The 20929-nt window shown below is 39.9% G+C and overlaps 3 protein-coding genes across 3 annotated transcripts; 1 reads left to right on the forward strand and 2 right to left on the reverse strand.

The window, feature by feature from the left end:
• On the forward strand, nt 1–7956 carry LOC117331729 (perlucin-like). Its single transcript, XM_033890588.1, has 5 exons — nt 1–101; nt 3978–4057; nt 5842–5932; nt 7130–7346; nt 7855–7956. The coding sequence occupies exons 1-5, from the start codon at nt 41–43 to the stop codon at nt 7883–7885; spliced, it is 480 nt and encodes a 159-aa protein (XP_033746479.1). The 5' UTR covers nt 1–40; the 3' UTR covers nt 7886–7956.
• Nucleotides 7957–8543: 587 nt separating this feature from the next.
• LOC117331730 (E3 ubiquitin-protein ligase RNF135-like) lies at nt 8544–10685 on the reverse strand. Its single transcript, XM_033890589.1, has 3 exons — nt 10525–10685; nt 10110–10293; nt 8544–9361 (listed from the first exon to the last, which is right to left on the reverse strand). Exons 1-3 carry the CDS (start codon nt 10650–10652, stop codon nt 8810–8812), a joined length of 864 nt encoding a protein of 287 aa, XP_033746480.1. The 5' UTR covers nt 10653–10685; the 3' UTR covers nt 8544–8809.
• Nucleotides 10686–16033: 5348 nt separating this feature from the next.
• Nucleotides 16034–19141, reverse strand: LOC117331731 (E3 ubiquitin-protein ligase RNF135-like). Its single transcript, XM_033890591.1, has 3 exons — nt 18914–19141; nt 18267–18468; nt 16034–16971 (listed from the first exon to the last, which is right to left on the reverse strand). Exons 1-3 carry the CDS (start codon nt 19036–19038, stop codon nt 16543–16545), a joined length of 756 nt encoding a protein of 251 aa, XP_033746482.1. The 5' UTR covers nt 19039–19141; the 3' UTR covers nt 16034–16542.
• Nucleotides 19142–20929: the final 1788 nt, after the last annotated feature.

The following is a 20929-nucleotide window of genomic DNA, read 5'->3' on the forward strand; positions in this document are numbered from 1 at the left end:
GTGAACGCCTTATCAAAGGAACACTTACAGGAACTGAACAATGGCGACGACAGCACTGCTGACTGTCACTCTTGGTTTGTCGTTAGTACAAAACGCATTTGGTAAGAACCGGGTATATATTACACACCAATGTCTTTTCTTTTAATTGTAGCACTTCTGAAAAATAGCATTTTATAAGGATATAATATATTATATCAAATATAAATAACACGGCATCAGTCGATGTGCAAAGGATACACACATACAGCACGATATCAGATCATACCCATTACCCACTGCACGATGTCACACCCCACATATGCACACACGCTACGATGACGGAGTGTCACACATCCATAAATACACACGTGCCACAATGTCGGAGTGTCACACATCCATAAATACACACGTGCCACAATGTCGGAGTGTCACACATCCATAGATACACACGTGCCACAATGTCGGCAGTGTCACACATCCATAAATACACACGTGCCACAATGTCGGAGTGTCACACATCCATAAATACACACGTGCCACGATGTCGGAGTGTCACACATCCATAAATACACACGTGCCTCGATGTCGGAGTGTCAAACATCCATAAATACACACGTGCCACGATGTCGGAGTGTCACACATCCATAAATACACACGTGCTACAATGTCGGAGTGTCACACATCCATAAATACACACGTGCCACGATGTCGGAGTGTCACACTTCCATAAATACACACGTGCCACAATGTCGGAGTGTCACACATCCATAAATACAAACGTGCTACAATGTCGGAGTGTCACACATCCATAAATACACACGTGCCACGATGTCGGAGTGTCACACATCCATAAATACACACGTGTCACAATGTCGGAGTGTCACACATCCATAAATACACACGTGCCACAATGTCAGAGTGTCACACATCCATAAATACACACGTGCCTCGATGTCGGAGTGTCAAACATCCATAAATACACACGTGCCACGATGTCGGAGTGTCACACATCCATAAATACACACGTGCTACAATGTCGGAGTGTCACACATCCATAGATACACACGTGCCACGATGTCGGAGTGTCACACTTCCATAAATACACACGTGCCACAATGTCGGAGTGTCACACATCCATAAATACAAACGTGCTACAATGTCGGAGTGTCACACATCCATAAATACACACGTGCCACGATGTCGGAGTGTCACACATCCATAAATACACACGTGTCACAATGTCGGAGTGTCACACATCCATAAATACACACGTGCCACAATGTCAGAGTGTCACACATCCATAAATACACACGTGTCACGATGTCAGAGTGTCACACATCCATAAATACACACGTGTCACAATGTCGGAGTGTCACACATCCATAAATACACACGTGCCACGATTTCGGAGTGTCACACATCCATAAATACACACGTGTCATGATGTCGGAGTGTCACACATCATAAGTACACACGTGCCACGATGTCAGAGTGTCACACATCCATAAATACACACGTGCCACGATGTCGGAGTGTCACACATCCATAAATACACACGTGCCACGATGTCGGAGTGTCACACATCCATAAATACACACGTGCCACGATGTCGGAGGGTCACACAATTATAAATACACACGTGCCACGATGTCGGAGTGTCACACGTCAATATTTACATTTACACTGCAGCCCCACTATATAACTTTACCCAGCTCACTTGAAGGTTACGAGTCCATAACTTCCAAATCTTTATTACGACGTCATTATTATAGTGACATCATTATTGTCACGTCGGCGATAACAAAAGATGGCTGTTGAAAATGCTGTTCCGTCTTTGACGATAATAATTTGTTCATTCATCGTCGGAGACAAAATTCCTTGGTATAGACTTTAAAAATCGTTGTCAAATGTAAATATAAGCATTGAACTGCTTTCAGTTGGACGTTATGGGCTGATGAATGGCAACTGGACAAAGGCAAATTCAACATGAAGCGCTAGCGCGCTTTCATCAGTCCATAACTTCAAACTGAAAGCAATTCAATGTTTAAATAAATACACACGCGCCACAATGTTAGAGTGTCATACGACCACAGATACACACAATCCACGATGTCGGAGTGTCACACCTCCACAGATACGCACACGCAGCGGTGACAATGTCACATACACAAATACATGTATACAAAACACTGTCAGAGTGAAATACGTTCAAGAATCTGTCAGGTTGTCACCCGTCCATATATGCATACAATGTACATGGAATGCCACACTCCCCTAGATTCAACACGATGTGAGAGTGTCATACACCTCTAGATACAAAGCGATGTTACAGTGTCATACACCCATAGATACAGCATAATGTATTGTGTCATACACCCATAGATACATGTACACCACGATGTTAGAGTGTCATACACCCACATATACAGCATGATGTTACAGTGTCATACACCCATAGATATAACACGATGTTAGAATGTCATACACCCGTATATATAACACGATGTTAGAATGTCATACACCCATAGATACAACATAATGTTAGAAAGTAATACACCCATATATACAACACGATGTTAGAGTGTCATACACCCATATATACAACACGATGTTAGAGTGTCATACACCCATAGATACACCACGATGTTAGAGTGTCATACACCCATAGATACACCGCGGTGTTACAGTGTCATACACCCAAAGATACACCACGATGTTAGAGTGGCATACACCCATAGATACACCGCGGTGTTACAGTGTCATACACCCAAAGATACAACACAATGTTACAGTGTCATACACCCATAGATACACCACGATGTTAGAGTGTCATACACCCATAGATACACCGCGGTGTTACAGTGTCATACACCCAAAGATACAACACAATGTTACAGTGTCATACACCCATAGATATAACACGATGTTAGAGTGTCATACACCCATAGATACAGCACGATGTTACAGTGTCATACACCCATAGATACACCACGATGTTAGAATGTCATACACCCATAGATACAGCATGATGTTACAGTGTCATACACCCATAGATTCAACACGATGTTACAGTGTCATACTCCTATAAATACAACACAATGTTACAGTGTCATACACCCATAGATACAGCACAATGTTAGAGTGTCATACACCCATAGATACAACACGGTGTTGCAGTGTCATACACCCATAGATATAACACAATGTTACAGTGTCATACACCCATATATACACCACGATGTTAGAGTGTGATACACCCATAGATGCACCACGATGTTAGAGTGTCATACACCCAAGATACAGCACGATGTTAAATTGTCATACACTTATAGATATAACATGATGTTAGAATGCCATACACTCAAAGATACAGCACCATGTTAAATTGTCATACACCCATAGATATAACATGATGTTAGAATGCCATACACCCATATATACAGCACGATGTTAAATTGTCATACACCCATAGATACAGCACAATGTTAGAATGTCATACACCCATAGATACAGCATGATGCTACAGTGCCATACACCCATAAATTCAACACGATGTTACAGTGTCATACAACTATATATACAACACGATGTTAGAGTGTCATACACCCATAGATATAGCACAATGTTAGAGTGTCATACACCCATAGATACACCGCGATGTTAGAGTGTCATAAACCCCTAGATACAGCACGGTGTGAGTGTCATATACCCATAGATATAACACGATGTTAGAGTGTCATACACCCCTAGATATAGCACAATGTTAGAATTTCATACACCCCTAGATATAGCACAATGTTAGAATGTCATACACCCATAGATATAACACGGTGTTACAGTGTCATATACCCATAGATATAGCACAATGTTAGAATGTCATATACCCCTAGATACAGTACGATATCATAGTCTCACGTCCATACGTTAAATGTACCTTTGCCATTTCCTCAGCGCGTAATATTACAACTGATGTAGACTTTTCTATATCTTACTGACAGGCTGTTCCTCTGGCTGGGTCTCTCACAATGACAAATGCTATCTGTTAAGTTCCTACAAGGCGTCCTGGCCAGTAGCAGCGGTATGTATAAAGGCTTACCATTAATATTACTGAGATTCCCAAATTAAAGTGAAGATCAACTGCTTAATAAATAGCCGTATGGATTAATCTGGGAGGACACAGCAGGGGAAATATGTTAATGAACCTCTATTGTAAAATGACATCGTTATAGAATCCATATGTATATAAGCTATTTGCAGTGCCTGGATATGTAAACTTATCAAAGACCAGATGATATTTTTACTTTATGTTGATTTTAATATTTTTGCGTCTAACTAGTCCCGTCTACTAGCGGTATTGGTCCAAGTCCACAAAGAACAACCATGGTCCCCATCACAATGTAAATTTTGTGTTTATAGGTTCATTCACAGGCGTCTGCATCTGGTTGGTATTTATAGAAACAAAATAGTATGGACTAATCTATTTTCCCCTTAAAATACATGTACTAACCAGGTACAGACGGATGTGGTTCGCAACTCACAGCTGTACGAGGGCTGATTGATATGTTGTAAGCCTCGTATTGAAGGATGTGATTTTTGCCGGACATGCATTATTTTTCAAAATAATCCCCTTCAGTATCTATACACTTTTGCCAGTGGTGTTTAAGGGCCTCATTGCCACTTTTATAGAACTTTTCTCGGCTGTTCAGAAAGTCATCCACTGTATGTTAGGGTTAGGGTTAGGGTGCTTGAAATAGCTGTTTTCAGTTTTGGAAATAGATGAAAGTCTGATGGAGCGAGATCAGGTGAATAATGCGGATGATCAATTAATCTAAAGCCTCAATCGTGAATGGCAGCCATGACAATGACAAACTTTTTCACCATCACCCTTACCTTAAGCGATTTTGTCCACTTTGCAATAACACGCTTGTCTTGTTTACTTTAGGGTGCTACCTCGTCGATATAAACTAACCAAATGAGACCAATCCATGGGTACACGGCCCTATATAGTCCGAAAATAGTAGGATGTAAGAAGAACATCCTTGAATATCTCCTTCAATACAAGGCTCACAACTTATCAATCAGCCCTCGTACATGAAATATACATATTTTGAACAATTTTTGTCTTCTGATTTCGTAAAAATTAACTTTTAAGATCTGGCGACACCTATGAAATTCTCACATTTACATACATAACTGATCGTTGTTGAACATATTCAGTTGTACGATCATCTGTTAAAACTGTATTTTTGTATAGTCAGCTAAAATCAGTTCACTGAAGTTTAATAATTAATTGCTCCTATCATGCTGATGTATTTGCTGAAATGATAAACCATGGTATCATCACACATTGTAACTTTGTACAAAAATGTTACAAATCAATGTTAAAATAAACCAAAGACTAATGATATTAGTTCCGAAGTCTGTTATTGACCAGGTCACAATTAAAATACATTTGTGCCAATCATTGGCAACAGTTGGAAAACTTGAAGTGGCTATCGACGTCTGATAAAATAAACTTGGCACTTGTATACGAAAATTAAGATTCCGTTTCAGTGTTTTAGATATTGGACATTTTGGCAGACCCTAGTAATTTCATGTTATTGCGTTATTTATGGTTCCCAAACTAACACCAGCTTGTTTTAAATTTTGTCACGAATGCTACTCATGTTTTTTTTGTTTTTTGTTTTCTAGGATACGACTTATCAATAGTAACTGGGATTTTCTAAAATAAATACAGATTAATTTAGATAAAACACATCACAGACGTATGCTCAAGTAGTAAGGTTTCTGCGAGTTTTCAAGTAAAATACGCGCATTTTTAGATATAATTGAATTAAATATTCAAGATTCTTATAATTCTAGAGTTATTGTCGTACGTTTAATTCCAAACTGGCCGAACCAATGGACCAATCGTCTGTAGCATTTCTGAGTGGCGAAGTCAAAGGAAGTGCACGTAAGTATATTCGGTAATATGTTGTGAAGACCGTACGTCAGTATATATCCGGTACTGTATGGTGAGGACCGTACGTCAGTATATATCCGGTATTGTATGGTGAGGACCGTACGTCAGTATATATCCGGTACTGTATGGTGAGGACCGTACGTCAGTATATATCCGGTACTGTATGGTGAGGACCGTACGTCAGTATATATCCGGTACTGTATGGTGAGGACCGTACGTCAGTATATATCCGGTACTGTATGGTGAGGACCGTACGTCAGTATATATCCGGTACTGTGTGGTGAGGACCGTACGTCAGTATATATCCGGTACTGTGTGGTGAGGACCGTACGTCAGTATATATCCGGTACTGTATGGTGAGGACCGTACGTCAGTATATATCCGGTACTGTATGGTGAGGACCGTACGTCAGTATATATCCGGTACTTGTATGGTGAGGACCGTACGTCAGTATATATCCGGTACTGTATGGTGAGGACCGTACGTCAGTATATATCCGGTACTGTATGGTGAGGACCGTACGTCAGTATATATCCGGTACTGTGTGGTGAGGACCGTACGTCAGTATATATCCGGTACTGTATGGTGAGGACGGTACGTCAGTATATATCCGGTACTGTGTGGTGAGGACCGTACGTCAGTATATATCCGGTACTGTATGGTGAGGACCGTACGTCAGTATATATCCGGTATTGTATGGTGAGGACCGTACGTCAGTATATATCCGGTACTGTATGGTGAGGACCGTACGTCAGTATATATCCGGTACTGTATGGTGAGGACCGTACGTCAGTATATATCCGGTATTGTATGGTGAGGACGGTACGTCAGTATATATCCGGTACTGTATGGTGAGGACCGTACGTCAGTATATATCCGGTACTGTATGGTGAGGACCGTAATTTAGTAACATGTCGATGTAGCAATCTTGCGTTAGTATATCCTGTATTTTTTGATGACTTTTGTATAAAATATTTAACGTAAGTTTATTGGTAGGACATAGAAAATGTCACTAACTCACTTTTTATTGGGCTTTTTGGTTTTACCTTTAACCATGATTAACAATTCTATAATATTTGATATAGTAAATGGAATTCAACGTTCAGCAAAGATAGAACCCTTTATCATTGTTATTATCATTCAATTTCAATTACATTGTACAACCAAAATTATTTTGTACCTCGACAGCAATGAGAGACACAACATACTACCTGGGCGGAGGGGACTTGTTTGTTGAAGGAGAGTGGATCTGGATGTCGACACAGGCGGCAATCGGTGTTACCAACTGGAACCCAGGGGAACCGAACGACGCTGGAGGGAAAGAAGATTGTGTGGAAATAGCCCTTACAGGCTTGTGGAATGACGATGTTTGTGACCAACCGAAAGGTTTCATATGTGAAATGGAGTAAGATCTTATACTCAGTTGTCGAGGGATGTTAGTCAATATATCGCCTAACACAAAATTTAGTATAACATACTTACCTCTGACAGGTGATGTAAATGTTGGTATCATCGGACACCGTCAGCTTTAAACCCTGCTATAATTAGAATCTATAATATATCGTTATATTGTATATTTGACAAAGTCGTCTCAGTACGAGGGATTTGATTATGTAAAGGCCCCCGACATAAAAATGGGGTAAAATATTCAAATCAGCTGTTCCCAATATATAAGCCATGTACCAATTACATGTACTGAAAAGAGGGAATATAATTTAGGTTCCACATAATTAATCTGAATAAACCGTAGGATGTGTAAGTTTACAGGTCCATTGGACCTTTTTTAATGACACATATGACTACTACAGAGATTTAGAAATTAAGACATTGCCAGATCAGTGTTTGTTTTTCTTTTGATACACTCCAAACTATGTCTAATCTCCGTTTAACCACTACATTTTATTTTATTTCAGTTCCGAAACAGCCCAAGGTCTGATCGGCTAATGAATCTCTTGGAAGCATAGTTTGCTGGGATTTAATTAATGTCCACGTGAATGAAAGTCATTGCATCAAAATATTCTGTTTTCATTTATCTTCTTAATTTAAATCTTATATCAATAAAAAAAAATGCTGTCCTACAACAGCGCTTCCGCTAGTACAGCGGGTTGTCTTTGGACTGTCGTTCACGGAAATCACGACATCTATGGAATACTTAACATACACAAACACGTACATACCTAGCCCGAGTTGTATCAATATTCAAAATCTTAGTTAATGAATTTCCATAAGTAAAGAAATACTGATGAAACTGCTCGAAGTAGTTGCCATTGGTTTTTAAGACATCCTTCAAAAGCCCTATTAACCATTTCAGCAAAATCAGGCAATACCTCAATTTCAATCAATCAGAAGCCAGAAAATGGCGACCAACTTTCAGACTCCAGAAACAGAAGTCGCAGTAGCGTTTGTAGTACCATAATCGGACAATGGAGGATTTTCAGTACTTTGATTGTTCAGATTCTGTAAATTGTCTAATCACACAACAGATTTACGATTGTGTTCATCGTGTCATACAACATTTACCAATTTCAATAAAAAAGGGGACAACATCTTAATTTAGACCAATCAAAAGAATACCAACGGTTGATTGCACTACCTAACAATATATGTGTAAATAGCCAATCAGGTACTATTTGACCAAGAACGTTTAGAAAAGGATAAATTACGAAACCAATCGCCAGATCAGTTTTTTTTATTATTCATTGTATTTAAGTCACATTTTAACGACGGAAGGTGTCGAAGCCTAGTTTGAAAAAAAAACAAAAAACAAAAAAAACAAACTTTACAAGATCAACACGGAGACGGCCAGGAAGCCAAACAGTTTCTGTATAGTCAAAGACCCACGGGAACACTATATTTTTACCGAGTGATTCAGTCTTCGGCTGTCCATGCCCGCCGTTCCCGCTGAGCCCGGCGCTGTTCGATGGACTCTGCGTACAGTATCAGGAAGAAGAGAATGCTATACAGGAGCATATAGGGAAAGAACCCACTGGAAATGAGCATGATCGAAAGGGTGTACCCGCTCCACACGACCGCCATCACGGACCTGTTTGGACATCTGATCACGTCGGATACGACGCCACAAATGTCCGTCAAGAAATGTTTCAGAAGAGATGTGAATGAAAAAACGGGTAAGGTCTGTACGGGATGTCGCCGTTCAAGTTGGTTGTCTTGTGTTGTCGTGAAACTGGCGTCCGACTCATCCGACGTGCTGCCACAACTTGACGTTGGACGGGCACGTCGTTGCTCTACTTGGTTCACTATGGTGTCCACTTCGCTGTTGGACATTCTAGGGAGATGGTGTCGAACGGAAACCTCTCCATATTCCGTTCGGGACACCTCTTCCTCATTATCCTCCCCTTCGCTGCCCTCGTCGGCACTCTGTGATGCGACGGATCGGACATGGACAGTCCGGGTTCGAATCTGAAATAGCATAACAAGACAACTTGAATCGTAAAGTCAAAGCTCGACGTAATACTTTGCACAATCTGCGTGTAAAAATTGATCTAAAAAGTATTTGAACGTCAATGTGAAGATAACAATAATAATATGTACCAGTCTTCTGCCAGTACTGGATGCACAAAAGAGCAAGTATAGTTATGTGTGTTCGTTCAGATTAGTTCTACGTGAACAGCCAGTTAAATTTTGAGGCGGGGTTTCCTATTAAGTAGCGGTGACTTCTCTCACTTGACATCATTAGGGATATCCGTTGCAGCTAGAATATTATAACAAGGTGTCTTGCATAAGGTCACTACCGCGACAGCACAAGACAGGCCGCTGTCTCATCTTCCTGAGCCAAATAAACCGCCCGGGTACGGATCTCAAATCACACATTGGATCTTCACACAGGTTTCATTAGCCTGACACTTTACGGAAATGCGGTATCACGACCCTCCAAACAGCGCTCCTCTAGAACTGATAAAGTGAGCTTGACCAAAATGTTGTTTAGAACATCCTTGGGCTATATGGAACAAACTTTTGTCTGGCCCAACATGGGAAAGAAAGATAAACTTCGTAAACCGTTAACGGACTAGTTCTTCAGTAACTCTATATTGATGTAGCCCAGATTCTGTATCTACATGTTCTTTGACGCCTTGAGTACAGAAATCCTTCTGTTGCCAGTAGGATTGGGCGGGGGAGGGGTGGGCTGTTTGTTGGGAATTTTACTTACCGTTCTCTGTTCGTTAAGCCAGTTCTCCACGAACTCCTGTAAGGTATAGTTGACGGTTAGTTTCCGCTTTCTTATGCTTTTTGCACTGAGTGGAGATCGGCATGTCGGGCAGCGCAACTTTATTTGGTTGGGATTCGTTCCAGGATTCTGCTCTCTGCCATTCCTTTCTAATTGACCGAGACAACTGCAGTTAGCAACATCACACGTGTTAAATATCTAATATTATACAGAAATCAAGACACTTTTAATGATACAAAGCCCTCTGTTTTGCCAATTAGAAATTAGAAATTATATGGTCACTTTACTAGATGAGACTGTAGAGAACACGATTAGAGAGGGAGAAGTCACTACATGTAATTCAAACCCTACTGGTCCTCCCTATTACAGATTAAAAGAACTGCTCTAATTCACCTACCTTATACAGAAGCTATGTCCACATTTCAGGGTATGTGGATTGCAGTAATATTCCAAACAAATGCTACATTTCAGGTACTTGTACCACAGACTGTCTACGGGCTGCGACGCTTCCGAATGCAGCATCATGGCAAATGCATTGTAATTGTTGCCATGGCAAAACGCGTGACGTCATCAACAATAAGCCAGAAGCGTCAGTTTTGATGACGTGGAGAGCAAATCAAAAGTAAACCAAATGGCGTTATGATCGGCTAGAATAGAATGGCTGACAATGTTGAAGGGCTTGTCGAACAACGTAAAAAACATGTACGATTTTTATTGGACGAAGAAAGCAACGCCAGACCAAAGCAGCAATACAGAAAAACCCCAAAGAAGCAGCCACACTTACGGCAACGCCGCGCAGATTCAGCGGAAGTGTACGACGAATCCACAAAGGACAACACAATCGCAGAAATGTACCGAAGAGTGATACAGATGACGGAAGAGGCAGCAAAGTTGAAACTCGAGACTCGTCAACTAGTGGGAGATTATTCCGACCTCGGAAAAAAGTTTGCTAGTCTAGAATTGGAGAAGAAAGTTCTCGACGACGAAGTTGACAAACATGTTCAGGAAATAGATGAAAAGCGATATTTGAATGACCTTATCCAACATTTAAAAGAAGTCGACCAGAACATGACATTCGAACCATGCCAAGTTTTGGGATCTTCTGTCAGTGAAGGATATATACTGAGCAAATGTTCCTTGTCTGAGACATGATGTGTAACATTGAAAATGGTCAACGTAATCGGGATGTGTCAATAATCATTAAGCTTTCTGAACGGAAACTGTAATAAAACCTTTACTGACTGCAAAATTTGCTCATTACATTAAAAATGCACGATTTTTGTCGGTCACGCATTCTAATGTATCCACACGAAATGTAATGACAAACCAAAATAATCAAATCCGGATAACATGCCCTGTTCAATTAAAATGGATGAACTGATTTTGTTGTTTTTGTTACTATTTACGTATCATTGTTTTCTTTATATCTAAATAAAGCTTTTTTAATATAGTTTGGTACAGATGATTCTGTATACTAGTTAAAAGATGCGTAAGACGAACACAGTAAGATATCAATCGTGCTGTGAAAACCATTTTTTTTAGAAATGTAAATGATAGAAATCAGGATAGAGTTATAGTTATCTACAGTGTCCTATCGTGTGTTCCTTTATCGTGTCCGTACCAGTGTAATATTGTGTGTTCCTTTATCGTGAGTTCCTTTATCGTGTCAGTACCAGTGTCCTATCGTGTGTTCCTTTATCGTGTCCGTACCAGTGTCCTATCGTGTGTTCCTTTATCGTGTCCGTACCAGTGTCCTATCGTGTGCTCATTTATCGTGTCCGTACCAGTGTCCTATCGTGTGTTCCTTTATCGTGTCCGTACCAGTGTCTCATCGTGTGTTCCTTTATCGTGTCCGTACCAGTGTCCTATCGTGTGTTCCTTTATCGTGTCCGTACCAGTGTCCTATCGTGTGTTCCTTTATCGTGTCCGTACCAGTGTCCTATCATGTGTTCCTTTATCGTGTCCGTGCCAGTGACCTATCGTATGTTCCTTTATCAGGTCCGTACCAGTGTCCTATCGTGTGTTCCTTTATCGTGTCAGTACCAGTGTCCTATCGTGTGTTCCTTTATCAGGTCCGTACCAGTGTCCTATCATGTGTTCCTTTATCGTGTCCGTGCCAGTGACCTATCGTATGTTCCTTTATCAGGTCCGTACCAGTGTCCTATCGTGTGTTCCTTTATCGTGTCAGTACCAGTGTCCTATCGTGTGTTCCTTTATCAGGTCCGTACCAGTGTCCTATCATGTGTTCCTTTATCGTGTCCGTGCCAGTGTCCTATCGTATGTTCCTTTATCGTGTCCGTACCAGTGTCCTATCGTGTGTTCCTTTATCGTGTCAGTACCAGAGCCATATCGTGTGTTCCTTTATCGTGAGTTCCTTTATCGTGTCAGTACCAGTGTCCTAGCGTGTGTTCCTTTATCGTGTCCGTACCAGTGCCCTATCGTGTGTTCCTTTATCGTGTCCGTACCAGTGTCCTATCATGTGTTCCTTTATCGTGTCCGTACCAGTGCCCTATCGTGTGTTCCTTTATCGTGTCCGTACCAGTGCCCTATCGTGTGTTCCTTTATCGTGTCCGTACCAGTGTAATATCGTGTGTTCCTTTATCGTGTCCGTACCAGTGTAATATCGTGTGTTCCTTTATCGTGTCCGTACCAGTGTCCTATCGTGTGTTCCTTTATCGTGTCCGTACCAGTGTCCTATCGTGTGTTCCTTTATCGTGTCCGTACCAGTGTCCTATCATGTGTTCCTTTATCGTGTCCGTACCAGTGCCCTATCGTGTGTTCCTTTATCGTGTCCGTACCAGTGCCCTATCGTGTGTTCCTTTATCGTGTCAGTACCAGTGTAATATCGTGTGTTCCTTTATCGTGTCCGTACCAGTGTCCTATCGTGTGTTCATTTATCGTGTCCGTACCAGTGTCCTATCGTGTGTTCCTTTATCGTGTCCGTACCAGTGCCCTATCGTGTGTTCCTTTATCGTGTCCGTACCAGTGTCCTATCGTGTGTTCATTTATCGGGTCTGTACCAGTGTCCTATCGTATGAATGTAGTAAATAAACTTGTACACTATCATAATTATAACCATTTTTCTGATATGAAAACAAATCAGTCATCATATGTAACATGTTTCCACAAACTGTAGTTACATATTTTAAATGCACAATTACCTCAATGTTATCTTCCGTTACATTGACAACCAATCCGTGGGATTCTAAAAGACAATGGTAGCATAATAAAAACTTATAATTTGTTGAATGCGTATACATGTAGATACACTAATTGTATTACATTTTGTGACGCAGGGTATGGAAACAGATTGTTCTGTCTGAATACCCGATTGTTGCAGATCAAAACTCCCCAAAACAATGAGATAATCCTAATTATTTTACAAAAAATGTAATCGAAATACAGTTAATGCGTTATATTTACATTTGCTCCGCATTTCCCCATTGACACAATGCTAAGAGGCAGTTGCCACCATATGCCTATAACACGCAGTGCCTCATGGCTATAACACCCATTGGGTCATGTGACATTAAAAAAGGCGGGATTTTTTGTTGTTGGTTCAATTTTTTTCAAAGTTGACGGAAATAGTAAGACAATGTAAATATAAGTATTGAACAGTGGTTTTAATGTTGTTATAGTCAATATGGCAGCAAGATGTATGGTGGGCAAATGTAGCATGGAAACCTATATGTAGCATGCAAACCGTAGGGTTTCCATGCTACATTTGCCCACCATACATCTCGCTGCCATATCGACAATAACGTCATTAAAACCGCTGTTCATTGCTTAAATATTTACATTTGCTCAGCATTTCCCCATTGACAAAATGCTTAGAGGCAATTGCCACCATACGCCTATAACAGCCAGTGCCTCAGGCTATAACACCCAGTGGGTCATGTGACATTAAAAAAGGCGTTTTTTTTTGTGTTGGTTTAGTTTTTTTCAAAGTTGACGAAAATGGTAAGACAATGTAAATATAAGTATTGAACAGTGGTTTTATCATTAAAACCACTGTTCATTGCTTAAATGAAGGTACATGTACATGTAGTAAAATAGCTAGATAGTACGAGTACAAAATCATAAGAATAGTTTTGTCCTCTGAGAGAATTTTTAAGCCAATGGTTTACTGAATTATACATCGATTCTAATGCTTTTTGTTTTAAATAAATTTATACAAACCAGTTACCCTCATTATCATCCGCAGATACCCGCATCATCGCGATTTGAACATTCTCAGTTACCGTCATCATACCAAAACTTACGATGTTGATATCAGCTTAATTACACCAATTATCGCGAACTCAGCGCTTCAGATTACATTTATATTGAACCAACCATCGATACGCTTACTCAGAATGCCATATAACATGAAAAACATTGATAATTCACACCAGTTAATTCTCACCGTTTTCGCCCTCCGCCATATTGGATGCGGGCAGCTACAGCATCAAGTTGTCTCCCGTGAGCTGGCAGAACACTGACTATATAGTCATGGAGATGAAGCCTAACAATAGGTGTCAAGTAGGCGATAAACCAGTAATTACAATGTAACTAAATTGATTGTTCCACAAAAATTGTTTCCAAATTTAATGTGTTGGGCAGAGTCAAACGTGACAGTGGCAAGCCGGGAGGTATATAATATAATGTTACTGGTTTGGTCACGTGACAAGCCCGGCCTATGTTATAATGTTACTAGTTTGGTCACATAACAAGCCCGGCCGTATATGTTATAATGTTATTGGTTTGGTCACGTGACAAGCTCGGCCGTATATGTTATAATGTTACTGGTTTGGTCACGTGACAAACCCGGCCTATAGTATAATGTTACTGGTTTGGTCACCTGACAAGCCCGGTCTATGTTATAATGTTACTGGTTTGGTCACCTGACAAGCCCGGCCGTATATGTTATAATGTTAAATTACTGATTTGGTCACGTGATAAGCCCGGTCGTATATGTTATAATGTAACTGGTTTGGTCACGTGACAAGCCCGGTCGTATATGTTATAATGTTACTGGTTTGGTCACGTGACAAGCCCGGCCTATATTATAATGTTACTGGTTTGGTCACCTGACAAGCCCGGCCAATGTTATAATGTTACTAGTTTGGTCACATGACAAGCCCGGCCGTATATGTTATAATATTACTGGTTTGGTCACGTGACAAGCCCGGCCTATAGTATAATGTTACTGGTTTGCTCACCTGACAAGCCCGGCCTATGTTATAATGTTACTGGTTTGATCACCTGACAAGCCCGGTCGTATATGTTATAATGTTAAATTACTGGTTTGGTCACGTGATAAGCCCGGTCATATATGTTATAATGTTACTGGTTTGGTCACGTGACAAGCCCGGCCTATGTTATAATGTTACTAGTTTGATCACATGACAAGCCCGGCCGTATGTTATAATGTTACTGGTTTGGTCACGTGACAAGCCCGGCCGTATATGTTATAATGTTACTGGTTTGGTCACGTGACAAGCCCGGTCGTATATGTTATAATGTCACTGGTTTGGTCACGTGACAAGACCGGTCGTTTATGTTATAATGTTACTGGTTTGGTCACGTGACAAGCCCGGCCGTATATGTTATAATGTTACTGGTTTGGTCACGTGACAAGCCCGGCCGTATATGTTATAATGTCACTGGTTTGGTCACGTGACAAGCCCGGTCGTTTATGTTGTAATGTTACTGGTTTGGTCACGTGACAAGCCCGGTCGTTTATGTTATGTTACTGGTTTGGTCACGTGACAAGCCCGGTCGTTTATGTTATAATGTTACTGGTTAGATGCCTATTTACTTCGTCAGATACAATGTATATATAAGAAAACGACCTTGTTATACATTTAGAAAAATACAATGTCCAAGTTTTAATGTGTGCTTGGGACAATGAAAACGACCACAAAGATTGTAGATAATTTATTAAAATAGACAGTACGAGTCACTCTAGTGTTGCTGTACATGGTAGATATCACACACGCGGTGTAAAATGCCGATATTCGTGTATGGCGATAAATTTATACAAAAGTGTAAAGAATAAGATCTTCTTTTAGGAAAAAAATAAAAAAAAACTGTAATATTTCGTGATTTTAAATGGTTATTTTGCCCTTAATTCAGAGTACAACTTCCCAACCCCAAGTCCTATATTACCCACCATCGTCGCCCAACCAATATTTTGCCTTTCCCCATATTTCACGGTATCAAACCTGTCACTTTTTCCTAACCATTCGAAAAAAACTTTACACACACATGACTTGTTTTGTGAATACCCTTGTATATAATCTTCTAATTCCCTACATACTTATGTATAAATATGAGAGAAGGCAAAATATCCGGATGGACAAAATGTTCCCTCCCTTCCCGTCCCTGTCACCCTCCCTAGTCCTCCACCAAAGTAATCGTTGTCTCTCGCACATCAGCACTCCGGGTTTATCTGCCAGGGTCCTGAGCTGTATGGAATCATTTGGAATGGCGGCGGATAAAAGCTCAGGTTACCTCCGATCGAAAGAATCGCAGGATCGATGGCACCAGGATCGTTATGATAAAATGGTGGTGCTGGAAATCCGGGTGGTGGCGCTACGAGTTCATGGCTACTTCCGGACGCTGATTTTAATTCGTTGTAAAATTCATTTGTCTGGCAACCACTGTTTTGTGAGAGTGAGGACATTTGATTTTCCATGTTGTTTTGGTTTTGCAGCCTTATATAATCTATTTCGTCCTTACATCCTTGAAGTATCGAAGTTTTCGCTTTTGCAGCTATCATTAGAGAATCTAACTCAGAGCTGATATTGTCGATCCGTTGGCCGGTCAGCGCAAAGGTTTCTGTGTTCGTAGAAGCGTCCACCTAAATAAAAAAAAACACGTACATGTAAGTGTAAAACAGTTCGGCAAGAACAGTTATGCATATTGCCGTCGTTGGGGATCTAAAATAAATCAAGACATATTCCTTACTTGTGTATGTATAAGCTTGTCTAATCAACCTCAAGTGATACTGATCAACTTTCTGTCTACGTCATGTAATACTGACCAACTTCCTGTCTGCGTCATGTAATACTGACCAACTTCCCGTCTGCGTCATGTAATACTGACCAACTTCCTGTCTACGTCATGTAATACTGACCAACTTCCTGTCTGCGTCGTATAATACTGACCAACTTCCTGTCTGCGTCATATGATATATATACTGACCAACTTCCTGTCTGCGTCATGTAATACTGACCAGCTTCCTGTCTGCGTCATTTGATATATATACTGACCAACTTCCTGTCTGCGTCATGTAATACTGACCAATTTCCTGATTGCGTCGTATAATACTGACCAACTTCCTGTCTGCGTCATATGATATATATACTGACCAACTTCCTGTCTGCGTCATTTTATACTGACCAACTTCCTGTCTACGTCATGTAATACTGACCAACTTCCTGTCTGCGTCATGTAATACTGACCAACTTCCTGTCTGCGTCGTATAATACTGACCAACTTCCTGTCTGCGTCATATGATATATATACTGACCAACTTCCTGTCTGCGTCATGTAATACTGACCAGCTTCCTGTCTGCGTCATTTGATATATATACTGACCAACTTCCTGTCTGCGTCATGTAATACTGACCAATTTCCTGATTGCGTCGTATAATACTGACCAACTTCCTGTCTGCGTCATATGATATATATACTGACCAACTTCCTGTCTGCGTCATTTTATACTGACCAACTTCCTGTCTACGTCATGTAATACTGACCAACTTCCTGTCTGCGTCATGTAATACTGACCAACTTCCTGTCTGCGTCGTATAATACTGACCAACTTCCTGTCTGCGTCATATGATATATATACTGACCAACTTCCTGTCTGCGTCATGTAATACTGACCAACTTCCTGTCTGCGTCATATGCGTCATATGATATATATATACACTGACCAAAATCCTGTCTGTGTCATATGATACTAACCAACTTCCTATCTGCGTGTATCATACTGGCAACTTTCTGTCTACGTCATACGATACTGGCCAACGTCCTCTTTACATTATGTACTTATAACCATATTTATGTAGACTACGGCATATGACACTGACCATCCTTCTGTTTACATCACGTGATACTGACCATAAAGTCGATGATAACTGTACTGACCTGAGAACGAGGCTGTTGCATTTGTTGATACGATTCGATAATGGACATGAGGGCGAAGTTAGGTACGACGCCGTTAGTTTTTGTCATGAGATTCGTGTAGGGGACACCACTTCGACAGTTCGGGCACGGTACGGTCATTCCCATCAGCATGAACGGATGCTGTACCTGTCTCTTCTTGTGCTTGGCCAAATCCAGGAGACAGCTGTTAAAGTAAATTGTATCTATGGAGAAAGCAGTTGCCAGATATAGAAATTATAAACATTTAATTAACAGAAAACCCATCATCTGAGTGATACCTGTATGGAACTACAAAATCATGTCATTATTGTAAAATCGAAACCTGAATACCAATTACATTTCAAATTCCAAGTTTAAACTTTAGGGCTTAGCGGAAAATGAAAAACAGTGGGATGCAGAGATTGTTGTTGTTATTGCTGCTGCTGCTGCTGTTGTTGTTGTTGTTGCTGCTGCTGCTGTTGTTGTTGTTGCTGCTGCTGTTGTTGTTGTTGAAAAAAATATCTTTTAAAAAATCATCCCGTAATTTCTATACACTGACGCTATATCTCATCAACAATACCATGTTTTTAATGTCTTAAAAACCTTAAACATCTTTTTATACGTAATCATGAAAGAAAAACTCAACTTACTTGTAACAAAACGTATGACCACACGGCAAGGCAGTGGGGTCGTTGTAAATCTCCATACAGATGCAGCATTTCATTTGTTGAAGTAAGTGACTTCCAATCTGATTTTCCAGATTGTCCAAGTCCATTCCGAAAACGTATGGAATCTTAAACAAATTAAAAACTTTACCTAGAACCGAAAAAAAATCGCGACTGAACCCTCCTACAAGCAACAGTAAAGTAACTTGTTGTTATTCGTAGCAACCGAATGACGTCATTGTCATTATGACGTCATAATGTTAGATAAAGGGAAGTTATCTTTTACTGTCGTTATAGGTCACACACCATTGTACCTTACCGCTCACTTACACTTCTATAATATACGTACACAGAATCATTACAGATACTCAAACAAAAATCATTCATAATTACAGTCTCGCATGTACAGCTTTGTCAGCACAGCGATAATCTGGGCTAAAAATAGAGGTAAAATATCATGTGACCCCAGTGATTCCCACAGTACCTAAATAGATCGTCCGTGGTCAAATGTCGCGCTGTGTGTTGTGAACGGATTACATGTATGTAGTCAATCAATACCATATGAAATAAAGTTAAATAGGAATTTTACACTACTCATCTATGTATGCATGTTGTCGACGCTGCAGTTCATTTACATTTTACTTTGAATGATACGGAGTAAATCGGTTTTGATTCACTCTTTTTTTTTTATCCAAGTGAAATTTTTCTATCTCAACATTTCTATCTTTATACTAAATATTTTGTATTAAATATGCATTTAATGTTGAAAATATCTTTCAAATACGACCAAGAAAAATTAAATGGTATTATTCTTAGTAACATAACAAAATATGAATAAGATACAAACAATGTACATCTTGGTGATTCGAACTCCAAACCTTCGGGGTTCTACCACATGAGCTATGCGGACTTACGGGAATGTGAAGTTTATGTTATCAGTTATAGTCAGTCTAGTTAATGCTGAAATTGAAATATTTTATCAACTACATTTTTTCAATTTTTCGATACCAGCGCATCGGAGGACCACTTTTTAAGAATAGGATTTAAGTTGTCTTTTGGTACATAGAATAAAATAAGACATTGTAAAAGTTGGTCTTCCGATGCGCTGTGTCAAAAAAAATATAAGAATGCAGGAACAAAACCTCGAAAGTTGCAAATAGCCCGATGAAGTGAAAGCATTTAGTTCCTTTACAAGCGGCGATAGTTTGAACTGTACATCTGGTAACAATATATCTTATTATACTTATTGTTATTTATGGAACACAATCTGGAAACGCTCTCAAATCAATCATATTAGCCGTCCTAGTGAGATACATAATATATGTGCTTTACAGTGGTATTTAAGTTTTTAATTTCTGATATATTAATTGTTCAATTGATGAACGCATTATTCCAAATGGTTCGATAGTCCAAAAGTCAAAAGTTGGTGATATAGTTCGAAGGCCCAGTGTTTGTTTTTGTTTTTTGTTTTTGTATTTTTTTTTAATACTTTAACGACAAAAATATTACCTAGTTTCTTTGTACAACATTCGAAGTAATGGGTTTTTTGATTATGTGGAATTAGAATATCTTTGGGCTACAGAAAAACCCATGTATTATTCTGTAGGGTAAATATGGCCCCGGTTCCTCCTTAACGTAACATTTCCCAAATGAACGCTTTCATGTAATTCTTTAATGCTTCTGGAATTATTAACATAGAGTATTGGGATAATGTACATGTATTACCAAGTCGGAAGTGAAGAAAATCATGACGTGTCAACTGGCCGACCACACGGCTTCCTCTGGATGTCTAGATCACCCCACATAAACCCATCCATCATGGCTGGCACGACGTACTGAGTATTCACGTTTCGTAGTTTGGTTTCTTACCGCCGGTGTTATTTGGTGGGAGGTTATCACTAGTATTTTGTTTTTGCTTTTGAATCAAATAAAAAAGACCCGCATCTTTAACTTATATCTATTAAGATAAATTGTTTATAACTTTGATGGATTTACTATAAA

The sequence above is a fragment of the Pecten maximus genome, chromosome 7 (genome assembly GCF_902652985.1).
Source record: "Pecten maximus chromosome 7, xPecMax1.1, whole genome shotgun sequence".
In the NCBI taxonomy this organism is placed as follows: Eukaryota; Metazoa; Mollusca; class Bivalvia; order Pectinida; family Pectinidae; genus Pecten; species Pecten maximus.

Excerpts from the sequence above, each read along its gene's own strand:
- LOC117331729 (XM_033890588.1), top strand. The coding sequence starts at position 41 with ATGGCGACGACAGCACTGCTGACTGTCACTCTTGGTTTGTCGTTAGTA. Across the intron at positions 102-3,977 it reads GTTAGTACAAAACGCATTTG|GCTGTTCCTCTGGCTGGGTC; the intron begins GTAAGAACCGGG and ends TCTTACTGACAG. Across the intron at positions 5,933-7,129 it reads CGAAGTCAAAGGAAGTGCAC|CAATGAGAGACACAACATAC; the intron begins GTAAGTATATTC and ends GTACCTCGACAG.
- LOC117331730 (XM_033890589.1), bottom strand. The coding sequence starts at position 10,652 with ATGATGCTGCATTCGGAAGCGTCGCAGCCCGTAGACAGTCTGTGGTAC. Across the intron at positions 10,294-10,524 it reads GGACATAGCTTCTGTATAAG|TTGTCTCGGTCAATTAGAAA; the intron begins GTAGGTGAATTA and ends TGCTAACTGCAG. Across the intron at positions 9,362-10,109 it reads GGCTTAACGAACAGAGAACG|ATTCGAACCCGGACTGTCCA; the intron begins GTAAGTAAAATT and ends ATGCTATTTCAG.
- LOC117331731 (XM_033890591.1), bottom strand. The coding sequence starts at position 19,038 with ATGGACTTGGACAATCTGGAAAATCAGATTGGAAGTCACTTACTTCAA. Across the intron at positions 18,469-18,913 it reads GGTCATACGTTTTGTTACAA|CTGTCTCCTGGATTTGGCCA; the intron begins GTAAGTTGAGTT and ends TTACTTTAACAG. Across the intron at positions 16,972-18,266 it reads TGCAACAGCCTCGTTCTCAG|GTGGACGCTTCTACGAACAC; the intron begins GTCAGTACAGTT and ends TTTTTTATTTAG.